Here is a 22922-nt window from a genome sequence, read left to right as displayed (position 1 = left end):
GGTCAGCAGTAAATCTTGCATCTAGCACCATGAACTGGTCCCAAGAAGGCATGAATGAGACACGATATATTAAGAAAAACAGCAGTCAGGTTTAGCACTCCATGAAACTATAATCAGTACCAGTGAGCTCTTATTGCGCAATAGTAGCAGCCAATTCCAGCTTAATGGTAAATATATGACAGTTAAGAAATATGGCTTTGCGAGAACAGAGGAATAAGCTGGTCTGGAAATGTAAACACTTGTTAGCAGGGGTGAGAGCAAATTGTCCCTACAGTTGCTGCTGCGAAACTAACAGCCAGAGAGGACGAGACGGTTTCCCAGAGCCAGCACAGCAGCTCCAGACAGCGATACACACAACTCTCCTGCTACTGTAGCTAACATCACAACAACAGCATATCTTGGCAAACTAGAAAGTAAGTTGAAATATGTCCGTGGGCAAGTCATTAAATGTTACCTGGCGCACAAATCATGGCTGGGATGGCCGGAATAGTGTTGTGTGGCTCGGTCCGAACCACTTCCTTTATTTCCCATTTACAGAGCCACGGCTGTGTACAAACACCGGAGTTTTTTTTCACCGCGCATGCAAAGCAGACAGCTAGCGGACTGTGAGGAGATATTTGCTGAATTTGACAAAAAGACGTGTATTGGATTAGAATCGCATACCCCACCTTTAACTGTTGACCCAATGACCAATTCCGTTATTGATTAATCAAAGAACAGAAAGCTGCAGAGGCCATTAGGTGTAGTTATTTTGATATTTTGATTCTTTTGAGCACTGAGTAATAATAATGTGATCTCAACATAACCCAAACTGTCTTCTTCTAATCATTATTTGACAATGTACAACACACCTTTAAGGTTTGGGCTCTTAATGAACAAGGATCGCATAACCTCTTACTTATACAAAAACTTAGTAATTCAGTGGTAACCACAGCATGTGGATCAGCCAGGTAGGTCTAATGTAGGCATGACATAACACAAGACATAACATACATCGTGGAAATTAGAAATTGGAATTATTTTGTTCAATCTTTCAATTCTTTTTGAAGTCAAACTGAGGTTTTAGCTCAGTTGTTTTCCTCAGAATAGGGATTTCTGGCACAACCTCACTTCCAAGGTGCAGCGAAAAGGAAAAAAAGTCTGAAGAGGTTAAAACTCCAGCAACACTTGTAGCTTATCTTACATGTATGTCTTTTGATATAATACAATACAACCAGTTATATACATACACATGTATAGTATATGGTTGTCTGTATGGGTCAGAGACAAGGCAGACTTAATGTGCAAGTCAAAAAAGACAGAACTCAAAAAACTAAATTATGCCAGAAAACAAGTAGTGTTTTGTAATTCTTCACTAGGATTACGATGACTCCATATTATGTAACAGGTCACGTAGGAGCACTGGCAGAAAAGGTTTGATAAGTCAGCATATTGTAAAAGCTGGTGAAAGATCAACAACTTTCTGTGAGAGATAAGCAAAGTTATAGTACACTGTCTGCAAAGAATCATCAGTTAAGCAGCAAAGTGGCATTGTGCTTTTGTTCGTAGCATGTGTAGTGTGCTGGAAATAGATTATATTTATATCATATTATATATATATTAAGGCATCCTAACATTCAAGAAATGTTTTTGTATTATGCAAGATTGCTAAAATGCTTGTAATACGACCATTTTGAAAAGAAAATAAGTTGTTGAAAGTTGTTGATCAATTAATGCTGAGGTAAATTTAACTCTGGGCTTCAGGCCAAAGCACGGAGATAACATGAGGATGAAGAAAGGTAGACACAAAGAGAAAGGTAGAAGAGTGACATATCTGGTTAAATAATCATAAGTCTAGCTCTTTCTACAAAATCATCTTTTTTAAATGCTGTCTCATCCTTCCTGAAATATACAGTCCACAGGGTTTAAACATTAATGGGCATTGTTTAAAGGTCATCCTCCTGCAGCATCTCTAAAATGACAGTCAGCTCCCTGAACATGGCTGACTTTGGAGAGATCCTCCGGAATATCGGAGAATTCGGATTATTTCAGAAAGTCACCCTTTTTGCTCTTTGCTTCCCAAATGTTATTCTGCCTTTCCACTTTGCCAGTCTACTTTTTGTCCAGTCAGATCCAGAGCGACACTGTAACACAGACTGGATCCTTCAGGCTGACTCTAACCTGACCGCAGATGAGCAGCTGAACCTGACTCTGCCCCGGGAGGAGGATGGGACCTTCAGCAGGTGTCGGATGTTTGTCCCCGTGGACTGGGACATTGGTGCCATCAGGGAGTACGGACTCAATGAGACCACAGGGTGCCAAAATGGATGGGTGTACAGCAGCACGCTGTATGAGGCCACCATAGTCACTGATGTAAGTGGTGGGTCTGTCTCATGGACATTTATAATACAAATATTCAATTATCTTTATAAAATATCTTTATTAACCATTTGGTTTAATTTTTTACAGTTTGATCTAGTTTGTGACCATGCTAATTTGTTGGAAGTGGCACAAGCAGTGTTGATGGCTGGCATTCTTGTTGGTTGTCTCTTATTTGGACCTTCTGCTGAATCGTAAGTGTACTTGAAATTGTACAGAATATGTGTGTGACACATCTTGCTTAATGAAAATCCATCACACACTTACACACATAAAGAAGGTTAACAAATCACATATGGGTTTTATCTGTTCCAGGTTCGGTCGTAAACGAGCAGCTCAGATTCCAGTCATTGTGATGCTCATATTTACTGTAACAACTGGATTATGTCCCAACTTCTATTTCTATTTGGCATCACAGTTCATGGTGGGAATTGGCTATGGAGGTTATCGACTGAACGGTGTCATATTGGGTACAGTATACTCCATCATCTTGAATTTGAAATCATAGATTTTTTTTGGTCAGTTTTTGTTAAGCCGTGTATTTAACTCTTATGCAATGTAGAAAAAGGTTATCAGACAATTCAAAAATATAACAGATACTTAAATAAATAACAGTTAATTAAATCATTAAAACGGCATGTAAATATAAAGCTTTAATCTTTTCCTTTAACCTCCAATCCGTTGATTAAAAAAAAGCAAAAAGCTTTTTTTTTTCTTTACCACCCAATCAGTTGATAAAATAAATGAAGGCTTATTTTATTATTTATTTATTTTAGTCTTCTATTTGTCTTTATTTTTCAGCTCCGATTATTTTCCTTTTTTTTTTTGGTCTTGGCACACATTTAATCATTTATCCTTTCCCATGCAAAAAATCCTTTTCCTCACTGCAGTGGAGCAATCAAGAGGACTGGCTAGCTTAAGCTAGCTTAACTGAACACACTTGTAGCTAAACACACTGAGCAACAGCCTTTTCAGCGAGCTACCTAGCTGAAGCTAACTTTCATCATCATACTAAACCAGCCAGTGCAGATAATGTTAATCATCCATATACTGTACTACATACTGCTGTAGCATTGCTGTATAAACTCTTGTAACAGTAGCTAAAGCATTTTAGCCGACAAGCTAACACTAACAAAGTTAGCTAAGTTAAAGGAAAAAAATATAAAGCTTGTTGCTGTTTTCCTTGATTGATTAGAGGTTGAAGGAAAAAGTATGAAGCAATTATATTGTTATTATATATGTATTGATGTTTCAGTTATTTTTTTAACTTCTCTGATAACCTTTAAGTACATTTTGTCAGTTCTGAGGCTACATAATCCTTAGCAGTGGTAGGGATGCTAAGGTAGTGAACTCAAGGTTAATTGTCATTGATTTCCTGTTTCCAGCCACTGAGTGGATCGGGGTGTCCAGAAGGTCATGGGGAGCATGTGGGACTCAGCTATTTGGTGCAGTTGGACAGTGCGTACTTGCTGGTGTGATCTACTTCATCAGAGACTGGAGACTGGCTCAGCTAATCACGGCAGCTCCCTTTGCAGTTGTTGCTATTTACATATGGTGTGCATCAACTCTATTTATTACCCTCAAATGTTTTAAAGGTAAATTTCAGATTATTGATAAGTGCCACTGTCCTTGTTTCTGACAGGTTTATTCCAGAGTCAGCCAGGTGGTTGTTGGACAGAGGAAGGACAGAAGAGGCGAAACAGCTGATTACCAAAGTGGCAGCCATCAACAAACGCACTGTTCCAGAGTCTCTGCTGGAAAAGGTACTGAACCTTCACAAAAAACTTCTTTTCTTACAATTGTATCAAGACTTAAATGGAATATTACATATATCACATGGTATACCTATATTTACGGTGAAAAAAACGATTACATAAGATATGTCTACAATATAATGAACACCTGTAGAGCATAATGCAATCCAATACAATAGCCCTACTAGAACCTCAACTACTTACATTACAGTAGACTGTGTCAGAGAGCTCTTAATTCAATTCCTTTATAACTTTGAGACAAATCTTGCATTGGATTGTAATGGCTTTGAAACACTACAGTCAACTGGACTGGATTGCAGTAAATTGTTTAGGATAAAATAACAGAACGGCTCACATGAAGAGTTAACAATACCTCACCTCTCTGACACAACTCTCTGTTCAGTGTGAACAAAAACAAAAACTGAATACTTTTTGCAAGGCTGTGGGATTACATGATTTGCTAACATAAGCAAACGTTAGCATGATATTTTGTCCACCCCTGTGCATTGCAGATTGTTGAGAAAGAAACTGAGAAAAAGGGAGGCATAATAATGCTTATCCAATCATCTGTGCTTAGGAAGTATTTCTTTACCATAATAGTGGCATGGTAAGTTACATTTTACTATACACATAAGTCTACTTAGCCTATAAATTATTATGTTTTTATTTAATCGGGCAGGCTCAATGAGATTAAGACCTCTTTTCCAAGAGAAACCTGAGAACAAGAACATTCAAAAGAACACAAACAAAAAACAGAATCAACACAACTACACCATAAACAAGGAATTAGTAAATACAGTTACAAGAATCATTGAAAACATCAGATAATAAAATGATCATGATGAATAAAATAATGCATTGAGATGCTGAACTTATAATACATTTTACAATATATATTTAAAATTCTGTTGACTAATACTTGTTTTCTTTTTGAAATCCTCAGGTTCTCACTGAATGTTACCTACTACTGCCTTTCATTCAATGTGGGAAATTTTGGTTTGGACATCTTCCTGACGCAGCTCATGTTTGGTCTGACTGAACTACCAGCTCATATACTTTGCATCTGGCTGTTAGAAGCGCTGGGGAGAAAAGTGTCACTGATGTCAACGCTTCTGATTGGGGGATTCTTGTGCACCATAATCCTAGCTTTTCCTCAAGGTAAAGCACGTCAGATGTACTCATTTAGAAGGAGTTTGTTTTTGTCTGTTTTTCGATATGCTAGCAGCTAGTGGCTAGGGGCTGGGGATGGCAATGTTGGTTAGTCAATGCACCACTCTATTCCACAGTGAAATCTCTCTAGATATCTCCAAAAATTTGGTACTGACCTTCATGGTTCCCAGAGGGTGTATCCTTATGATGTTAGTAATACCCTTAATTTGACTCTCTACTCTACCAGCAGGTTGACATTTTTGATTGAGAGTAAAATCTCAACAATTGTCGGATGAATTGCCATGAAATTTAGTACAGACATTCCTCTTCCCTACAAGATGAATTGTAATAACAGCACTGGGTATACTTGAAACAAACTATTTCGTACGAAGTGTCGACAATGTCTGAAGGCAAAATAGCTGCTCCGAATGGCCACATTCCAAGGCGGGGTTTAAAAAAACCTGCTGTCAAGGGTGAGGCGTGATAATGGTTCAAATGGGGAAAACAGTGCACACTTTTCGGACAGTCCCTCCTGTGTGAAGTAAGTATACTTGTCAGCTTCAGAAAGTTACTAAAATAGTTGGACGCAACCGCTGTTCGACGATCCGACAAGCACTTATTTTGAAGCACATTGATGCCTTTAGCATAAGAATCAGAATCAACTTTTATCAACCAAATTTTTACTGCCAACTTTGGTGATCCCCTGACTTTTCATCTGGCGCCATCATTAGGTCAAAGTTTCAATTTGCCCAATACCTGGGTTTATTACTAAACACCTGCAAATGACAATCCCATCAGCCTCAGCTGTACTTTGTGTTTAGTGCTAATGAGTAAATGTAGGCATGCTAACATGCTATTTTATATATTATTATTATTATTATTATAAACCATAGACTGTATATAAAGATGGACGACTTGACAACTCCCCAAAAGTGAAGCCAAAACATCTTGCTTGTTTGGAATGCTGCAGCTTGAATTTTAGCTGGCACTAAACGTAGAGACCATATTACCCCAGTATTAGCACATCTGCACTGGCTACCAGTAAAGTTTAGAATTGATTTTAAGATCCTACTGATTACTTTTAGAGCGCAGAAAGGTCTAGCCCCTAGTTATATTACTGACCTTTTAACTCTTTTTGAGCCAGAATGCAGCCCGAGCTCCTCGGGCAAGGCCCTTTTGGCTAAAATCCCTTCTAAAAACACACTTTTATAAACTGGCTTTTATGTGAACTTGTATGTATAGTTTTTGATCTGTTCTTAATAATGTCTCTGTTTGTTGGTGTATTTTTAGCTGTATCTGTTTACCTCATATATTACCTTTACTTTTATTCTGTATTGCTAGAAAAGTTTTTTACAAATAAATTCATTATTATTTTTATTATTATCTCGATCGCCCCCTGGTGGCTGGCTGCAGTGTAGGTCATAAGCCCCGCACCCCTCCATGTTGCAGATGGGACATGGGCCATACTAAAAAATCAAAGTACACGTCAAATCCATTTTTCCCAAAGATGGTTTCTGTCGTTTTAAATAGTTCTTATCACGCTGATGCATGTTCAAGTGTTCATTTTTCTGATAAGTTTGGTTTTAATTAGTTTTTATTATTATAAAATGTTATTTTCTTATTTTCATAACAGTTTTATGGGACTTCATTTCATAAGATATTTCTGTTTCAAAATGCCATTTTTCAAAAGTCTGTTTTATTTCATAATTGCATTTCCCCCATAACACCTGTATTTCATGCCACTTTCATAATGTCACTTTTCATAATGTCACTTTTCATGACTTTTCTGCCTCTTTAGCAAGCAAGCTCAACAACTGCTACCAAATTTAGACAATGACAACACCGCTGTCATGAAAAGTGACATTATGAAATAAAACTTGACATGAAATGTGTTATTGGGAAATAAATTATAAATAACATTTCGTGATAATGAGTTGAGTATTAATCATTTCTTCAGAAGTTCAGAAGTTTCACTGAGAGGAGGCCTCTCTTTTGCAGGAACACCCTGATCACATTCGCACAGTTCCGCACATTCACACCTGGAAGCGGCCCAGTGCAACCACAGTCTGATCAGCTGGCCACTGAGCAGCTCCACTGGAGCAGCTGGGGTTAAGGGCCTTGCTCAAGGGCACCTCAGTGGTGGTAATGAGGGAGGGGCAAGCGCTGCTTTTTGGGGTTACATAGTTATCATTGTCACAATACACAATCTTCATTGTTTGACGATAGCATTATGTCAAACTGTACCTGTACATACATGAGGTATTTTATGGATTTTTAGCCACGCTTGTGGTGGCAGGGCTCTAGCGAGGGCAATGTCGGTCGGTCGGTCATTCCACCACTTTGGTCCTTAGTGAAATATCTCAACAAATATTGGATAGATTGCCTCATTCTGATTACAGCCTCACAGAGCCGCTAGTGTGGCTATAGACTATGTTGTGTTCTGCAGTTTACTAGTTTTTCATTTATCTGACTCTGTGTCATTCCGTTCAAGGTAATGCTGTTGCTGTTACCACGTTAGCAACCTCAGGACGTTTTTTCATAAACTGGGCAGGATCCATATGCAATGTGTATGTTCAGGAGCTGTTCCCAACATCTTTTCGGTAAGCTGAGTCTCTCCATCACACTATAGTGAATGATACAATTCACCATTGCAGTCTTTTTCAGATTACACCAGACATAATGCTAGTCAATGAGTTGTTGGTGTAAGTAGCTTCAGGGTTCACTGACATCTTTGTTTAAGTGTTTATTAACTGTTGCAGTCAAATTGGCCTAACATAAAATCTTGAAATCTAAAGTCTTTCAGGTACTGAATTGTATTACTGTTCTCATTAATCAGCTAACGTTGGACACTATTGTACTGTATCATTTGTACTGTATTTAATCTTATTTAAACAGTTGAGGAAGCTTTATAAGATTGCACATCTGAGCTCTGTATGTTTCTGTTTCAGACAAACAGCCGCTGGTTTGGGCTCCATTGCAAGCAGAGCTGGTGGCTTGCTGTCTCCGTTGCTCAACATGTTGGCCATATACCACTGGTCCATACCCACCATAGTTTTCAGCAGCCTTACGCTGATCAGTGGAGCTCTTAGCTTCCTGCTTCCTGAGACCAGGAGAAAAGAGCTTCCTGATTCAACCGATGAGGCCGAGGGCAACAGGTAAGCAAGCTGCAAGCCGACGGCGTCTCTAGATAAAACCTTAATCAAGGCCATGATCCTGCACAGTCAATACATCTATCAGTGTTAGGGATGTGTGCAGTATAACAACTCCTCAAGATGTATTACTGCATGTGTGAATTAGATAAGTGTTTGTAAATCTATTTATTGTGCATGCTTCAGGGGTTGTGCAGGAAAAAATCCTGCTGACCCATTTATGTGAAAGCCTGCACTCAAGCAAACTTTAACTAATGAACTAATACAGTCATTATGATAAAGACAAAGTATTTATTGTCTGTTTTGTGTGACAAGATGAAAATGACAAATAGTGCAAACGAAGAAGGACTGACAAACAGCACTCATTTTGTTTCTGTAGTTTTGTTTACAAAAAAAATTAGAACAAAATACATTACATATACAGAAAAGGTGACATGTAACACAAATGCTCCATACTGGGACACTATCCAAATGAACTAACATACACTTCTGTGTATTCCTTTCTAACACAGAAATAAGACCACCCTGAAGATCCAAAGTAAATCAAACAAGCCTGCACAAAGCAAATCTACCAAACTGTAGTCTGAATACTTCTATTCTTTACTTTCCTGTTTGTTGTTTTTGTGACACAGTTGGTTTGTCTGTCCACTTTGGTGCATAGTCAAGTAACTGCCGGCCACATTTGCATGGTTTTCAGAGATTAAATCCTAACCACCAACACTGAGTCAATTATTGTCTTAACAGTATAATGTGCCATCAGCTGAACTTTAGTACGTGTTTTATCCTACTGACTCATGAACCATAAGAATCTAGTATATTCAACTGAAATACCAATAATGTGTGTGTGCATACTGCTGTTGAACAGTATGTTGTTGAAGTCATATCAAATCTTTTAAAGCATATAGCTGCTGTTTAAAACCTTGTAACTCAAGCTTTGGTGACTGTTCATATTTTTTGCTTGCTTGAGAACTTTCAGAGACTCTGTGAACCCTTTTTTAAAACCTATTGTGTAAACTCACAAATTAACTGTTGTCAAGCTCAAGACGAACCTGTTTTTTAGGTTCCTAAGAATTCAACATTATTGGAGATTTTTTTTAATATCACAGGTTAATGCTTATTACTGAGCCAGATATGCTGCTGCCTAAACATAGTGGATTTTACCTGTGAGCAACAGAATTTGGATCTATGATGTGTATGTGTACACATTGTGATGACAATGATTTTTGAAACACCTCTATACCAAATGAATAAGCTTTTGAAGAGGGGATCTTACAGTATATAGATGTGCTGGCTAGATGCAAGATGACATTCTGGAGTTCTGTTCAGATTAAACATTAATGGATGTTGTTTAAATCTGTGGTGCAGTCTTTTTTAAACAAATACAAAGTTAGATAACTGACATCAACATGGCTGATTTTGGAGAGATCCTCAGGAACATTGGAGAATTTGGATTATTCCAGCAGCTCACTCTGATTGCACTTCGCTCTCCAAATTTCATTCAGTCTTTTGTCTTCGCAAGCTTTCTTTTTATCCAGTCAGATCCAGAGCGACACTGTAACACAGACTGGATCCTTCAGGCTGACTCTAACCTGACCGCAGATGAGCAGCTGAACCTGACTCTGCCCCGGGAGGAGGATGGGACCTTCAGCAGGTGTCGGATGTTTGTCCCTGTGGACTGGGACATTGGTGCCATCAGGGAGTATGGACTCAATGAGACCACAGGGTGCCAAAATGGATGGGTGTACAGCAACACTGTATGCGGCCACTGATATAAGTGATGAGTGTAGACAAGCCAAGACATTTACCTTCATGAAACATTTCATGGAACATTTTTAAATAAAAAAAAAAAAGTTTGATCTAGTTTGCGACAAGGCTAAATTGGTGAAAGTGATACAAGCAGTGCTCATGGCTGGCATTCTTATTGGTTACCGGATATTTGGACCTTTTGCTGAATTTTAAGTGTATTTCATGCACATTACAGCTTGCACGTACTACAAACAAAGTGTAAAAAAAAGATGGGGGGCAACCTCACGGTAACAACAAGATTTCAGGAAGTCACTGCACCCAGCCAAGAAATTGTCCACCATATTACCCATGGATGTATTAAGGAGAACTGGATACCATGGTCAAAGATGGCACCCCATTCATTCCTATGAGAGTTGCTCACTGGAAAATAAAGCATGCCCACTAGAGCCCTTCTGTCATTTCAGCAAAATTGACAGTTGCTGGCCTCCTTCACCTCTGTCTGAAATCAAGGACCCCTTGTTTCAAACATTTCTAAGAATTTTGAGTGGAAAATCTGCAGTTGTTATCATTGTAAACTGCACACGTGCTGTGTGAGAATGGAAAGTTTGACGTGTAGCAACAATACGTAAGGGTTTCCAGGCTTAGCAGTTTTTTTTATCCAATCGTACCATAGATCTTATCAGATGCTTTGGGACTACAAAGGCAGCAGAACTGATTAAAGTCACAGGCATAATGACAAATTGATTGCAATATTATAAGTTAAGTAAACTGAAGTTTTATATGATTTCAAGTCATTCATTGAAATAAAATGTACAGAAACAGGTACTATAGGTATTTGTAGTAGTTAATGTTCTAAACATTCAAAACTTTAAATCTTTTACTGCAGTTGTTTTACATGAGTGGCCATTTTGATGTAATGTACTACAAATTTTATATTTTCCTAATTTCAGCCAGTGACTGGATCGAGTGTCCAAACAATCATGGGGAGCATGTGGGCTCAGCTATTTAGTGCAACTGGACAGTGTGTCCTAACTGGTGGGATCTACGCCATCAGAGATTGGAGGCTGGTTCTACTAATCTCAGTAGCTCCATTTGGCATGGTTGTTATCATATGATGTGCATTGTCTTTTTAATTGCCTTTTATTGTTTTATTTGTTTATTGTTTTATTTGCAGCAATTATTTTATTAACCTACTGGGGTGTTCAGTGTCTTGACACATTTGGCAATAGGTCCTGAAAGGTTAAAACAATCACAAGTATATTTAGTATATTTTTCCAGTGTGTGTTCAAACCAACTTTGCGAGTTAGCAAATGAGCTATTTGCGCCAAAAAGGTTGGGAACCACTGACTTCACATCACAACAACAGACCAAAAAGCAGCTGTAATAAGAGCTAGAAATGTAATTAAGAGCCATACGTACATGATAAAGTGGTGTACGCATGAAGATTTTCTATTTATGCTTTCACATTTTTATACTGCTTTAATTGTCAATAATTGAGTTGTCAAGTTATCAGTGATTTTCGATAATGCTCTTAGACAGTGTGTGCTAATAAGAGCACAATGTGAGGATGCTATATATCCCGGTACTAGAAGTTGATCCCCTCATGACTTCAATTAACCACCATGTGGGACCTTCTCTCATCTTTCCTGTTTAGAGTAGGGCACACTTTGTATTACATTTAAATGTATTCATTTGGCAGACAGTTTTGTCCAAAGCAATGTACAAATGAGAACAATCCAAGCCAGCCAACTACAACAAACAAGTAACGTGATGTTCTCTAGATATCTTAACTTATTTACCAGAAGATAATCTGTCTTATAAATACGGTTTCAAGTGAAAACTAAATGCGTCGGTTTGCTCCAACCGAGGTGCTTCGGATGGGTGAACAGCATCTGAAATGCTCCCCCCACACCTGACATCAGAATTGAGGGCGCTGAATCTAAAACGGCAATCCAACAAGCACACACACAACACGCAGTAATTAGCCTGGTGTTCTGAGCTCAAGCTCTCTTTAGTTCTTTATATCTGGCACGTTTTGTGTGTACAACCTAGCCACGGTACCCTGAAAAAAGATCTTTCCACTAACCGCCCAATCGGGGTGTAGTAGGCACCCAGTGTTTTACATTCTGACGCATTTTTCAATGATAATGTTCTGATTTTTTTCTTCATGTCACTTTTTTCAGTGACAGTTTTTTTTTTTTTTTTACGCTGTAAGTTGTTTGTCAGTGTCACTGGTTTTCAGTTTCAACTTTCTGTCACCTTTATGCCCACTTCAAGTTGAGCTTACTTCTTTCTTAAAGGTGTATGACCCTACGAGGGCACTCTGTCTTTCATCTGTTCCTCATGTATTTTAATTAGCTGCTACGCCCCAAAAAACTTTGAAGGAAATATTAACTTTGAAGAATAAGATATGCAGAATTTGCATAAACAATGGTATAAAAGTATAACTATGTAATGGTATAAAAAATATTTTTGCAAATGATAGTTCACAACATTAAATTGATACATTTTTTTTTTTTTTTTTGTGCAGTGGTGGTAATTGTTCATCAAATCATTAAACAAACAAATGGGTTAAAACAGTATTTTTTGTCCTCTTGTCCAGCTCACCAGCTATTTAAAAGACATATGATGGCAAATGCATGATTGATCAATGTAAATCTAGCTGGGTATTTTTTATTTATTTTTTTTATCAAAATGTTGCTGAATGTCATTTCACCACAGAGTACTAGTGAGCTGAGGTGTCTGCACACCTAAAAGTGTTATTTGACCAACAGTCATGAATATCTGGATGAATATGCCCTCTGTGGACAGCAGGGTACGTTTCTCATCTATAAAGAAGATAAATCTCCATTACCAGCACAATCACACATTGAAGTTACTGCCTTTTGCAGTGCATACCTGCCTGTGGGCTGCAACTATAAATTTACTGCACATAAATGAATGAGTGTACAATTTGTCAATGTCAGTATTTGACAATCATCTTCATGAATCATCTTACTGTTATGTTGTCAAAATGATATAGACAAGCTCAGAAGTATATGTAAATGACTGTCAATGAGGCAAATGTAACCACAAGCAATTTCTCAGTTTGGACACATTTTTATGATTAACTTGCTTGACAACACAACACCAACAGTATCTGCTTTATTCTCTTGGAAAGAGCCTTTCAACTCCTAGAACTGATTTCCCTTTAAGTAGCTTCAAAGAGAGCATTACATTGTAACTCAAGCTTTGATGACTTTTATCATTTTTACTTCAAATTTTAATAAAAAAATGATGTGGTGAAAACTTTCAAAACACATGGCTATGTGAAAACCTTTTGACCTTTTTTTAAACCCTATTGAGAAAATACAAAATTAACAGTTGTCAAGATCAAGACAGCCTGTTTTTTTCAGGCTCATAAGAATTCAACATTTTTGAAAAAGGTTAATGCCTGTTTATATTTTTCCAGATATGTTGCACCCAAAACATAGCAAATTTAATTCATAAGCATCAGAATTCAGGATATGTAGGATAATTTGAGAGAAACATTTCAACCCCAAATTAATTGTCATTTAAAGTGGACATTGTAGAAATTTGCTAGCAAGGAGTCAAACATAACAATCTGGACTCTAGTCCAAGTGAGAATAAAAGACACATTCGATAAACATTCTTCAAAATGCACCATAGCCTTCAGTCAATAATAAAGTTTTAGTGTACCAGTTGTGTAAAATAATCAGTCATCGGTTTACTAAAATATAATTTTGTTATGTTAAACATTAATGGATGTTGTTTAAATCTGTGGTGCAGTCTTTTTAAACCAACACAAAGAAGATAATTGACATCAACATGGCTGATTTTGGAGAGATCCTCAGGAACATTGGAGAATTTGGATTATTCCAGCAGCTCACTCTGATTGCACTTTGCTCTCCAAATTTCATTCAGTCTTTTGTCTTCGCAAGCTTTATTTTTATCCAGTCAGATCCAGAGCGACACTGTAACACAGACTGGATCCTTCAGGCTGACTCTAACCTGACCACAGATGAGCAGCTGAACCTGACTTTGCCCCGGGAGGAGGATGGGACCTTCAGCAGGTGTCGGATGTTTGTCCCTGTGGACTGGGACATTGGTGCCATCAGGGAGTACGCACTCAATGAGACCACAGGGTGCCAGAATGGATGGGTGTACAGCAACATGCTGTATGAGGCCACCATAGTCACTGATGTAAGTAATGAGTGTAGTAACTGGACAAATTACCTTCATGAAATCCTTCCTTCCTTATACATTTGTTTAGTTTTTTATTTCTTTCTGTCTTTACAGTTTGATCTTGTTTGTGACAAGGCTAAATTGGTGGAAGTGATACAAGCAATGTTCATGGCTGGTATTCTTGTCGGTTCTCTCATATTCGGACCTTGTGCTGAATCGTAAGTGTACTTCATGTAGTAAAAAAAATGTTTTTTTGATCTATGTTGTGAAGATAAAGAAATGTCCTCAAACAGCTCCAGTTAATAAATATTCATTTTTACATATAAGATGCACAAATGTATACCATATTTGTTGCCAACACTAAAGGCGTATCTGTAGGTCTTGAATTTAGTTTACACACAAAAAAGTCTTAGAAAGTATTTAAATTTAATTAACAAAAGTCTTAAACATTGTCTTGAGGACTGTTATAAAATGTTTTTGTATCTGATTACCAAAACATACAGACATAAGAGCACCATAAGCTCTTTTAATTTTGTGTGTTGATCATAACAGAAGCTGGTCCTTTTTTCTAAACTGTATCATTTTGTTCGTCGCAAACGAGCAACTCAAATGACAATAGTCATAATATTCATATTTATTACAACAACAGGGCTATGCCCCAATGTCTACTTATATGTAGTATCCCAGTTCTTGGGGGGACTTGGAGCTGGAGGATATCAGGTCAACTGTATTATACTGGGTACATACTGTATACTCAGCACCATGCACATTTTCTTGTAGCAAGTATCATCATTTAGCACATGCCATAGATTTCTATCAGAAATGTCCCTTTATCCAAATCAATTTACATGAGACTATAGACAATAAAATAGCAAATTGCCATAACAGCAAATTGAAAGCAATATTATTTGATTTTATATAAATATTGATGATTTAAAGTGATCCACAGAAGTAAAATATATATATATAGCAAGATATATGATTATTGAAAACCTTTTATGGGATTATTATCTCTATTTAAGATCGTGTTGTTTTAATTTGAGTGCATGACTTATTGATTTCAGTTCAGATTTTGTAACGCTTTCCCTCAAAACCCTGCCCTCGCACTTAAATAGCCCCTGCTTGCACTTAGATTTGCTCTGCTTCTGCTCAAACTGTGTGCTGGCACTCAGACATATTGTTGCTTGCACATTCTATTGATTGGGGGATTTTGACAGGGTTATTGCTCAAAAAAATCCAAGAGCAGAGGAGAAATCAGAGATCAGAAGTTTCGCCAGCACACAGAAGCAGCCTGAGCACAAGGAGAAGGGCTGAAGCTGGAGCTCAGGAAATCTGTGCAAGCAACAATATATCTGAGTGCAAGCACACAGTTTGAGCAGAAGCAGAGCAAATCTAAACGCAAGCAGAGTCTATTTGAGTGCGAGGGCAGGGTTTTGAGGGAAAGCATTACAAAATCTGAACTGAAATCAATAAATCATGCTTTCAAATTAAAAGAACATGATCTTTAATAAAGATAGGAAAATAATCCCGTAACCTTTGACCACCAATTGTTTTGAATAGTTTTTTAAAAGTTAATTTAGCATATTTCCAATTATTCTTATGATGTTTTTGTAGAAAAATAAAAGCCCAGTGAAAACTGGTAACTTAACAAAGGAATAAATTGTATATTTTCTTGTTGCACTGAGTGGATCGGGGCATCCAAACGATCATGGGGAGCATGTGTGACTCAGCTATTTACTGCATTTGGACAGTGCATACTTACTGGTGTGCTCTACGCCATCAGACACTGGAGGCTGCTTCAACTAATCACAGCAGCTCCACTTGTCGTGGTTGTTATCTACATATGGTGTGCAAGTCTTTTTATTTGCCTTTTATTGTTTTATTTGTTAATCATAGATTCTTTGAACTGTCACTTTCCTTGTTTCTATCAGGTTTATTCCAGAGTCAGCCAGATGGTTGTTAAACAGAGGAAGGACAGAAGAGGCTAAACAGTTAATTGTCAAGGCAGCAGCCATCAACAAACGCACTGTTCCAGACTCTCTTCTGGACAATGTACTGACCCCTCACAATTTCTTTGCTTTCCATGATCCATAGTGTTGGGAAATAATGAACTAAAATGATTTGCTTTTAAAAGCTGCCACATGCAGCATTTTTAAGTATGGGTTTACTACCAGATTGTCTATGATACTTGTTAATGCAAATGTAATGTCGCCCTCCTAGTTACAGTGTGTATGCTTTTATTTTGAAGATTTCAGTCGTAGTCATCTGGACACTGTTTTCAGAATCAAGACGTTTCGGCTCCCATCCGGAAGTCATTCTCAATTGTGAAAAACGGTACCAATGACTTGGTGGTGTGCCCGGGAACGAGGATTTGAGAAGAAGGCATTATCCTCGTTCCCGGCACACCACCAAGTCATTGGTACCGTTATGTGGATGACACCTTTGTGAAAATCAAGAAACAAGACTTGGAAGCGCTTCTCAGAGCATATTAATACGGTGGACCCCAACATCAAGTTCACGCGTGAGGATGCAAAAGAGAACCGCTTGGCCTTTCTTGATTGTTCTACTCTCAGAGGAGAGGACGGAAAGCTCCAGATAGAAGTGTACAGGAAACCAACACATACGGATCAATACCTGCTCTTTGACTCACACCATCCACTACAGCACAAGCTGGGTGTAATCCGGACATTACAGCACAGAGCCAAAGAAGTGCCCACAGGCTCAGAGGGTAAGAAGAAAGAGGAAAGGCATGTCCAGAATGCACTCTCAGCCTGTGGTTATCCTACTTGGGCTATCAACAAAGTTAAAAGAGCCAAAAACAGGACAAAAGTGTAACTGAACCAAGAAGGAACGGTGTCTCCATTCCTTATGTGTCTGGACTGTCTGAAAAACTACAAAGGATCTTTAGACAGCACGATGTTCCTGTCTTCTTTAAACCAGGCAACACTTTAAGACAGAAACTCGTTCACCCTAAGGACAGGTTACCCACACAGAAACAGAGCAATGTTGTCTACTCCATTCAGTGCAGTGAGGAAAACTGCAAAGAACGGTACATAGGCGAAACCAAACAGCCACTTCACAAAAGACTTTATCAGCACAGACGACACGCTAACTCAGGATTACAGAGCGCCGTGCATTTGCATTTAAAAGCTACAAACCACACATTTGAAGACAGCGAGGTGAAGATTCTTAGTAGAGAGAAGAGTTGGTTTGAACGGGCGTCAAGGAAGCCATTTTTGTGAAGAAAGAGAACCCTCTTTGAACAGAAATGGTGGTCTGAGATTTAATCTGCCCAAAGTCTATCAGAGTGTATTATCACCTTGGTCACGCCTATCACATGCTAATCAGGCACTTAGCAGTGATGAAGTAGATGCAGCCAGAGAACAATAGGCCTGATTACTGGTCCATCTTGAAACTATTAGGTCAGTTTCAGGTGAAACTAGCTATTTACAGATACTCAGGCAGATTCCTTCCTGAGGGCAGGGCTTATGTAACTCAGAGTAGTTTAAATTTCCAGTTCCCGTCCAATTTTTTCACAATTGAGAATGACTTCCGGATGGGAGCCGAAACGTCTTGATTCTGAAAACAGTGTCCAGATGACTACGACTGAAACCTTTTCTACGATAGAACACTCCTGGACGAATGAGGGACTACACCGTCTTATTTTGAAGAGTTTGAAACACAAAGCTTTCAATTTTTCTGCAATTCTACAATCCCCTAAAATGTATCAAGTCTGAGAAAATAACTGCTAGTGATTTCACAGCTATCTTGGCTTAGGTTCAGACTACTGAAAGCCTGCATTGAAAATTTTGAAAGGTGTGTTTAGTGGGTAAACTCTTCTAGTTGAACTGATATTATAGGTGTGCAGTCAGAACTGAGTCAGAAGTAAAGTTTTATAAAACGTGTTTAAAGAACAAGTAATACAGTTATCCAGTATTAGAAATTACGTATACCCAACTACTTACCAATCCCCGTAAACTATTAATATGACCTGATATCAAAAACTATGCAGAAGGTGTAAAATTAATAACAACTTTTCAGTGTTTCACTAAAAATATTTCTGTTACAGATTGCTGTGAAAGATGTTGGGAACAAAGGAGGCATTAAAGTTATTTTCAGATCGCCTGTACTGACCAAATATTTCTTCCTCATAACATTGGCATGGTGAGTTAAAATTTCCAAGAACTCCACTAACGTCTTAAGGCAGAATGAGTGGGATTTGTTGGTAGCTGTTTGTAAACACATGATTCAAAGTTGGCCCCTCCTCCCCGTCTCAACGACGAGAGACCAAGCGGCGGTGGTCGACCGATCTAGAGAGTGAATGAAGAGAGGGAGCGGCGTTAGCGAGAAAAACGCAGTGAATCATAGAAATGAAAAGTTATTTTCTGATTGTTTCATGGCGGTTACCCTTGTGACATTGCCGGATCTTGTATCTGAAGCAACACTTTACCCTTTCTGCTTCTGCTCTGCCTGTGTGTGTGTGTGTGTGTGTGTGTGTGTGTGTGTGTGTGTGTGTGCGTAGCTCAACCCCGCCCTCGGTCATAAGGACACATCCATAGTCTTGCATAGCCAGACGTCTCTGCACACTTTGTTTTAGCACTGTGCCAGCGCTGGAGATACATCCATGATACAGACAGAGAACAGAGGAGAGAGACGGAGACAGCGATGTAACCTGGTCGCTGCGTTTTTATGGAGTCCTGACCTCACACTGTTATTGGCTGGGGGCTACACACCACTGCTCAAAGGTTGATGCCCAGAAATGTCCCGATCACAGCAAAATAAGCAGAAAATAAGAAAATACAGGCAGAGGGATCTCTTAAGGTCTCATCCCCTGTATGACTAATGTGTTTTCTTCCTGTCTTTAAACTTAGGTTTTCAGTGAACCTTTCCCTCCACTGCCTGTACTTCAATATGGGAAACTTAGGCTTGAACATCTTCGTGACACAGTTCTTGTTTGGTGCTATTGAAATACCAGCTCATATACTTTGCATGTGGCTGTTGGAGGTTTTTGGGAGAAAACTATTACTTGGAACAACACTTTTGACTGCAGGACTCTGTTGCATGCTTATCCTAGCTGTTCCTCAAGGTAAACCCCTTACATTAGTACATTTTAGCAAAATGACAATTTCATGTTTTTGCCTTGTTTGTCTGGTCAAGTTTTGTTTATGTATATTTTGTTTTTTCAGGACATGCCACTGCTGTTACATCCTTAGCCGTCATATCACGTTTTTTCCTGGTCTGGGCTAGTTCTATATGTAATGTTTTTGTTCAGGAGTTGTTTCCAACGTCTGTTAGGTAGGTCTTCACAGCTTGTATGTGCAAAATGTTACGTGTTAAAATTGATTAAATGGTTTGTATTAACCTACTTGGGTCTCCAATGAATGGGGCAATAAGTACTGAAAGGTTAAGACAGTCACAGAAATAGATTTTAAATTATATTGAGTATATTTTGTCAAAGATTGATAGGCTCCACCACTGTATATTTAAACCAAGGTTTCTTGCAAAATTTTATATTGACCCAAATGTGGAAATGTCACTGTAATAGTTTCCACTCTACCCCTTCCAGACAAACAGCCACAGCTTTAGGAGCAATGTCAGGAAGAACAGGTGGATTACTGGCTCCACTGCTCAACATGTTGGCCATGTACCACTGGGTCATACCCATCACAGTCTTCAGCAGCCTTACACTGGTCAGTGGAGCTCTCAGCTTCCTGCTTCCTGAGACCAGGAGAAAAGAGCTTCCTGAGTCAGCCGACGAGGCTGAGAACAACAGGTAACTATGGCAAATATGTTCCATCATTATGTATGACATTAGACAAGTTGATCTCTCTTACATTTCACCATTTGCTCCCTAATATCTCTCATCTGTCCTTTCAGAAACGGGACCTCCACAAACACAGACAGTTGGTCAAATGCAACCAAGCTGTAAACATGTGTTTAAAATACAGAAAGCATTTACTGCACACTTAACATCATATGAACAGACCAAACGCATTCCCACCCTTTGCTTTTGTTTCCTTATGATACTTATTTTATCATTAACTGAGTTGTCATGAAGCTCTCAATTGTTGGGCACACTTTGTATATAAACATGATAAAATAAAATGTTTACAATAAAATCATAAAGATCTGGCATTAAAAATTACTCTGAATATATGAATAAAATTTGGTATATCTCATATAATATCATATCTAACATATAATATGTTAATTAGCGAGCTTTAGAGGTGCTGGTAGGTGGATTTTGTTAACTTTAACTTTGGCCAGAGCCAGGCTACCTGTTTGCCCCTGCTTCCAGTCTTTATGTTAAAATAAGCTAAGCAGCTGCTGCTGGTAGCTCCATATTTAGCGTACAGATACGAGAGTGCTGCTGCAAATCCACCATGTTACAAATAATGACTAACAGGTAGAGACAGGATGAAAAAGAAGCATCTTACATCAATATTCTAGTGGGTATTACTGTGCGATCGCTGTGTCACACACTTTTTAATTGGCTTGATGAACTGCCAGAGTACATGGAGTAGCACAGCAGACCGCAGTTTTAACTTTTGACTGTCTGATTGATCAGGGAAAATCCCCACACTCGCTTGCTGAGGTGCATACGTGTTACCATAGTTACCAAATGATTTACACATGTGATGTTATACATGGCTTATACAGAATGATTATAAGATCACTTTTGAACAGATCGTGATCAGCTGATGTATTTAATGGTAGTTAGTAGTAGCTTGTGAAATAATGTTGAAAATCATATATCTACTATCAAAAAATACTGTGATTGGTCCGTTTGCTTTTTCACACCACAAATCGCACTAACTGGGCATCAAACAAAACTGCCTCAGTGCTCAAAGTTGTAATTTTATTACAGATTAATCATTAATCAGAATACAGACTTTTATATCATAATATTTAGTTTTAATTTCTAGAATGTATACAGACATTTTAGTCAAATAAGACATTATAGTTATGACTCTTGATTCTTTTATTCTATTAACTATTTATTCATGCAAAATCACTAAAATATATCATTTAATATAGCTTTGAAAGAAAATTGTGTCCATGTCATAAAATACATTTGTTTTACAGTTGTAATGTAAACACACATACTGTATTTACAGCACAAATTTGAAATTGCATTAATGTTACAGATTGTGTTTGATACAGATTTCTAAATAAAATGCAATGGTAAATGAAAACAATATTAGTGGTGTTGTGGTGATCATATCCATGCACCTAAAAAGTGCTTTTTAAAAACATCTTACTATGATTTTTTGTACATTCTAACTTTTTGTATTACATCATGTAAACACAGTCCTGCTATTACCCAAGCAAATCATCCATCCAGCTATTCGTGACAGTATTTTCTTCTGTTTGCTCAGTGCTGTTGTCGGACACTAAAAGACTGTCCACAAATAAATGTACATCACTGGGCTCAACCACTGGCAGCAAAGGTGGTTCTGATGCAAAAAAGTCATCAACAAAATAATTTGTCTGAGCTGAAGGAGAAGCAGTAAAAGATGTATCTGAACCAAGTAAATCATTCAGTGAGTTAGAAGTGGTGGGTGGCAGCACTGCAAAAACATTTGTACTGCTCGAGATGTCACTAACTCCAAAGATGTCATCGGGAAAAGCAGACGGCTGGTTTGTGGAAGCATCGGCTCCTGCTTGATCAGGCACATTAACAGTAGGTGGCTGAGTGAACAGAGCGTCATTTGAGCTGAATACATCAAAGTTGGTACCCTGCTCTCTTGTCTGGCTGTTTGTAGTGAAAGGACTTGAGGTTTGAATCTCGTCTTGGTTTACGGGTGCTGAATCTGGGACAATAAGCTGATCTGTCATGCCAAGCGTTACTTCATTCTCAGCCTGTACTGGTTGAGAGTCAAGCAGGCTAAAAGTATCAGCAGGAGCAGCTTCAGATAAAGCTGTGTCACTCGAAGAAGATGAAAATGTATCACCGGGGGTGTTCACAAACATTTCCTGAGAGTTTGGCGGACCAAAGTTAGAGGAATCTTGAGGAATTTCGTGGTTGAGACTCAAAAGCGCTCCGCTGCACAGGTTTCTTCCCCATACGTCTGGTACATCTAGCAGTTCATTTGGCTTTTGAGCAGATTCCTCAGTATTTATCTGAATGGCCAATGGGTCAACAGGGGCTGAACTGACACAGTCCTCAAAAATACTATAATTAAATGGAGCACTCGAAACTTCATCACCACTTTTCTCAGCTATCAACTGACTGACTGACTCCTCTGTTGTTTGGCTCACTGATTGCACAGTAATGGCAAGATCTTTAGACTCAGCTACTCCAGGATCATTGACAGAGAGGCCTGTAGAATCATTGCTTTGTGAATTTGATTCTTGATCATCAGTTGGATTTTTATCAGTTTGTTCTGGAGCTGTTAGGTCATCTTGTGTTTCACTTGTCTCGAGCAGGTTGGATGGCTCTATAGATTTGCTTACAGCCTCACTTTTGTTACTATCCAGTGTGTTGGGCTCAGCAGAATGTGACTTTTCCTTTATATTCTCCCCAGCCTCCTGTTCCTGAGGTGGTACTTCAGACATGTCACCCCCCTTTTGCATCTCT

General features: G+C 38.5%; 2 protein-coding genes across 2 annotated transcripts; both read left to right on the top strand.

The window, feature by feature from the left end:
* Nucleotides 1-448: 448 nt before the first annotated feature.
* Nucleotides 449-9763, top strand: LOC122886649 (solute carrier family 22 member 13-like). Its single transcript, XM_044219102.1, has 10 exons — nucleotides 449-2352; nucleotides 2449-2552; nucleotides 2674-2828; nucleotides 3744-3912; nucleotides 4001-4121; nucleotides 4625-4719; nucleotides 5056-5270; nucleotides 7753-7861; nucleotides 8210-8416; nucleotides 8923-9763. The coding sequence occupies exons 1-10, from the start codon at nucleotides 1957-1959 to the stop codon at nucleotides 8990-8992; spliced, it is 1641 nt and encodes a 546-aa protein (XP_044075037.1). The 5' UTR covers nucleotides 449-1956; the 3' UTR covers nucleotides 8993-9763.
* A 187-nt stretch (nucleotides 9764-9950) lies between these two features.
* LOC122886650 (solute carrier family 22 member 13-like) lies at nucleotides 9951-21331 on the top strand. Its single transcript, XM_044219103.1, has 8 exons — nucleotides 9951-14359; nucleotides 14456-14559; nucleotides 16273-16393; nucleotides 18411-18505; nucleotides 19213-19427; nucleotides 19528-19636; nucleotides 19908-20114; nucleotides 20219-21331. Exons 1-8 carry the CDS (start codon nucleotides 13985-13987, stop codon nucleotides 20268-20270), a joined length of 1278 nt encoding a protein of 425 aa, XP_044075038.1. The 5' UTR covers nucleotides 9951-13984; the 3' UTR covers nucleotides 20271-21331.
* The last annotated feature ends 1591 nt before the right edge of the window (nucleotides 21332-22922 follow it).

Source organism: Siniperca chuatsi, linkage group LG13, assembly GCF_020085105.1.
Source record: "Siniperca chuatsi isolate FFG_IHB_CAS linkage group LG13, ASM2008510v1, whole genome shotgun sequence".
NCBI classification, from domain to species: domain Eukaryota; kingdom Metazoa; phylum Chordata; class Actinopteri; order Centrarchiformes; family Sinipercidae; genus Siniperca; species Siniperca chuatsi.
The sequence above is the reverse complement of the archived record's forward strand: the minus strand, read 5'-3'. Positions and strand labels throughout refer to the sequence as shown.

Coding starts and splice junctions, on each gene's coding strand:
- LOC122886650 (XM_044219103.1), top strand. CDS start 13,985: ATGGCTGATTTTGGAGAGATCCTCAGGAACATTGGAGAATTTGGATTA. Junction 18,506..19,212: donor TTCCTCATAACATTGGCATG/GTGAGTTAAAAT, acceptor CTTTAAACTTAG/GTTTTCAGTGAACCTTTCCC. Junction 20,115..20,218: donor GACGAGGCTGAGAACAACAG/GTAACTATGGCA, acceptor CTGTCCTTTCAG/AAACGGGACCTCCACAAACA.
- LOC122886649 (XM_044219102.1), top strand. CDS start 1,957: ATGACAGTCAGCTCCCTGAACATGGCTGACTTTGGAGAGATCCTCCGG. Junction 3,913..4,000: donor GTTGTTGCTATTTACATATG/GTGTGCATCAAC, acceptor TGTTTCTGACAG/GTTTATTCCAGAGTCAGCCA. Junction 5,271..7,752: donor AATCCTAGCTTTTCCTCAAG/GTAAAGCACGTC, acceptor ATTCCGTTCAAG/GTAATGCTGTTGCTGTTACC.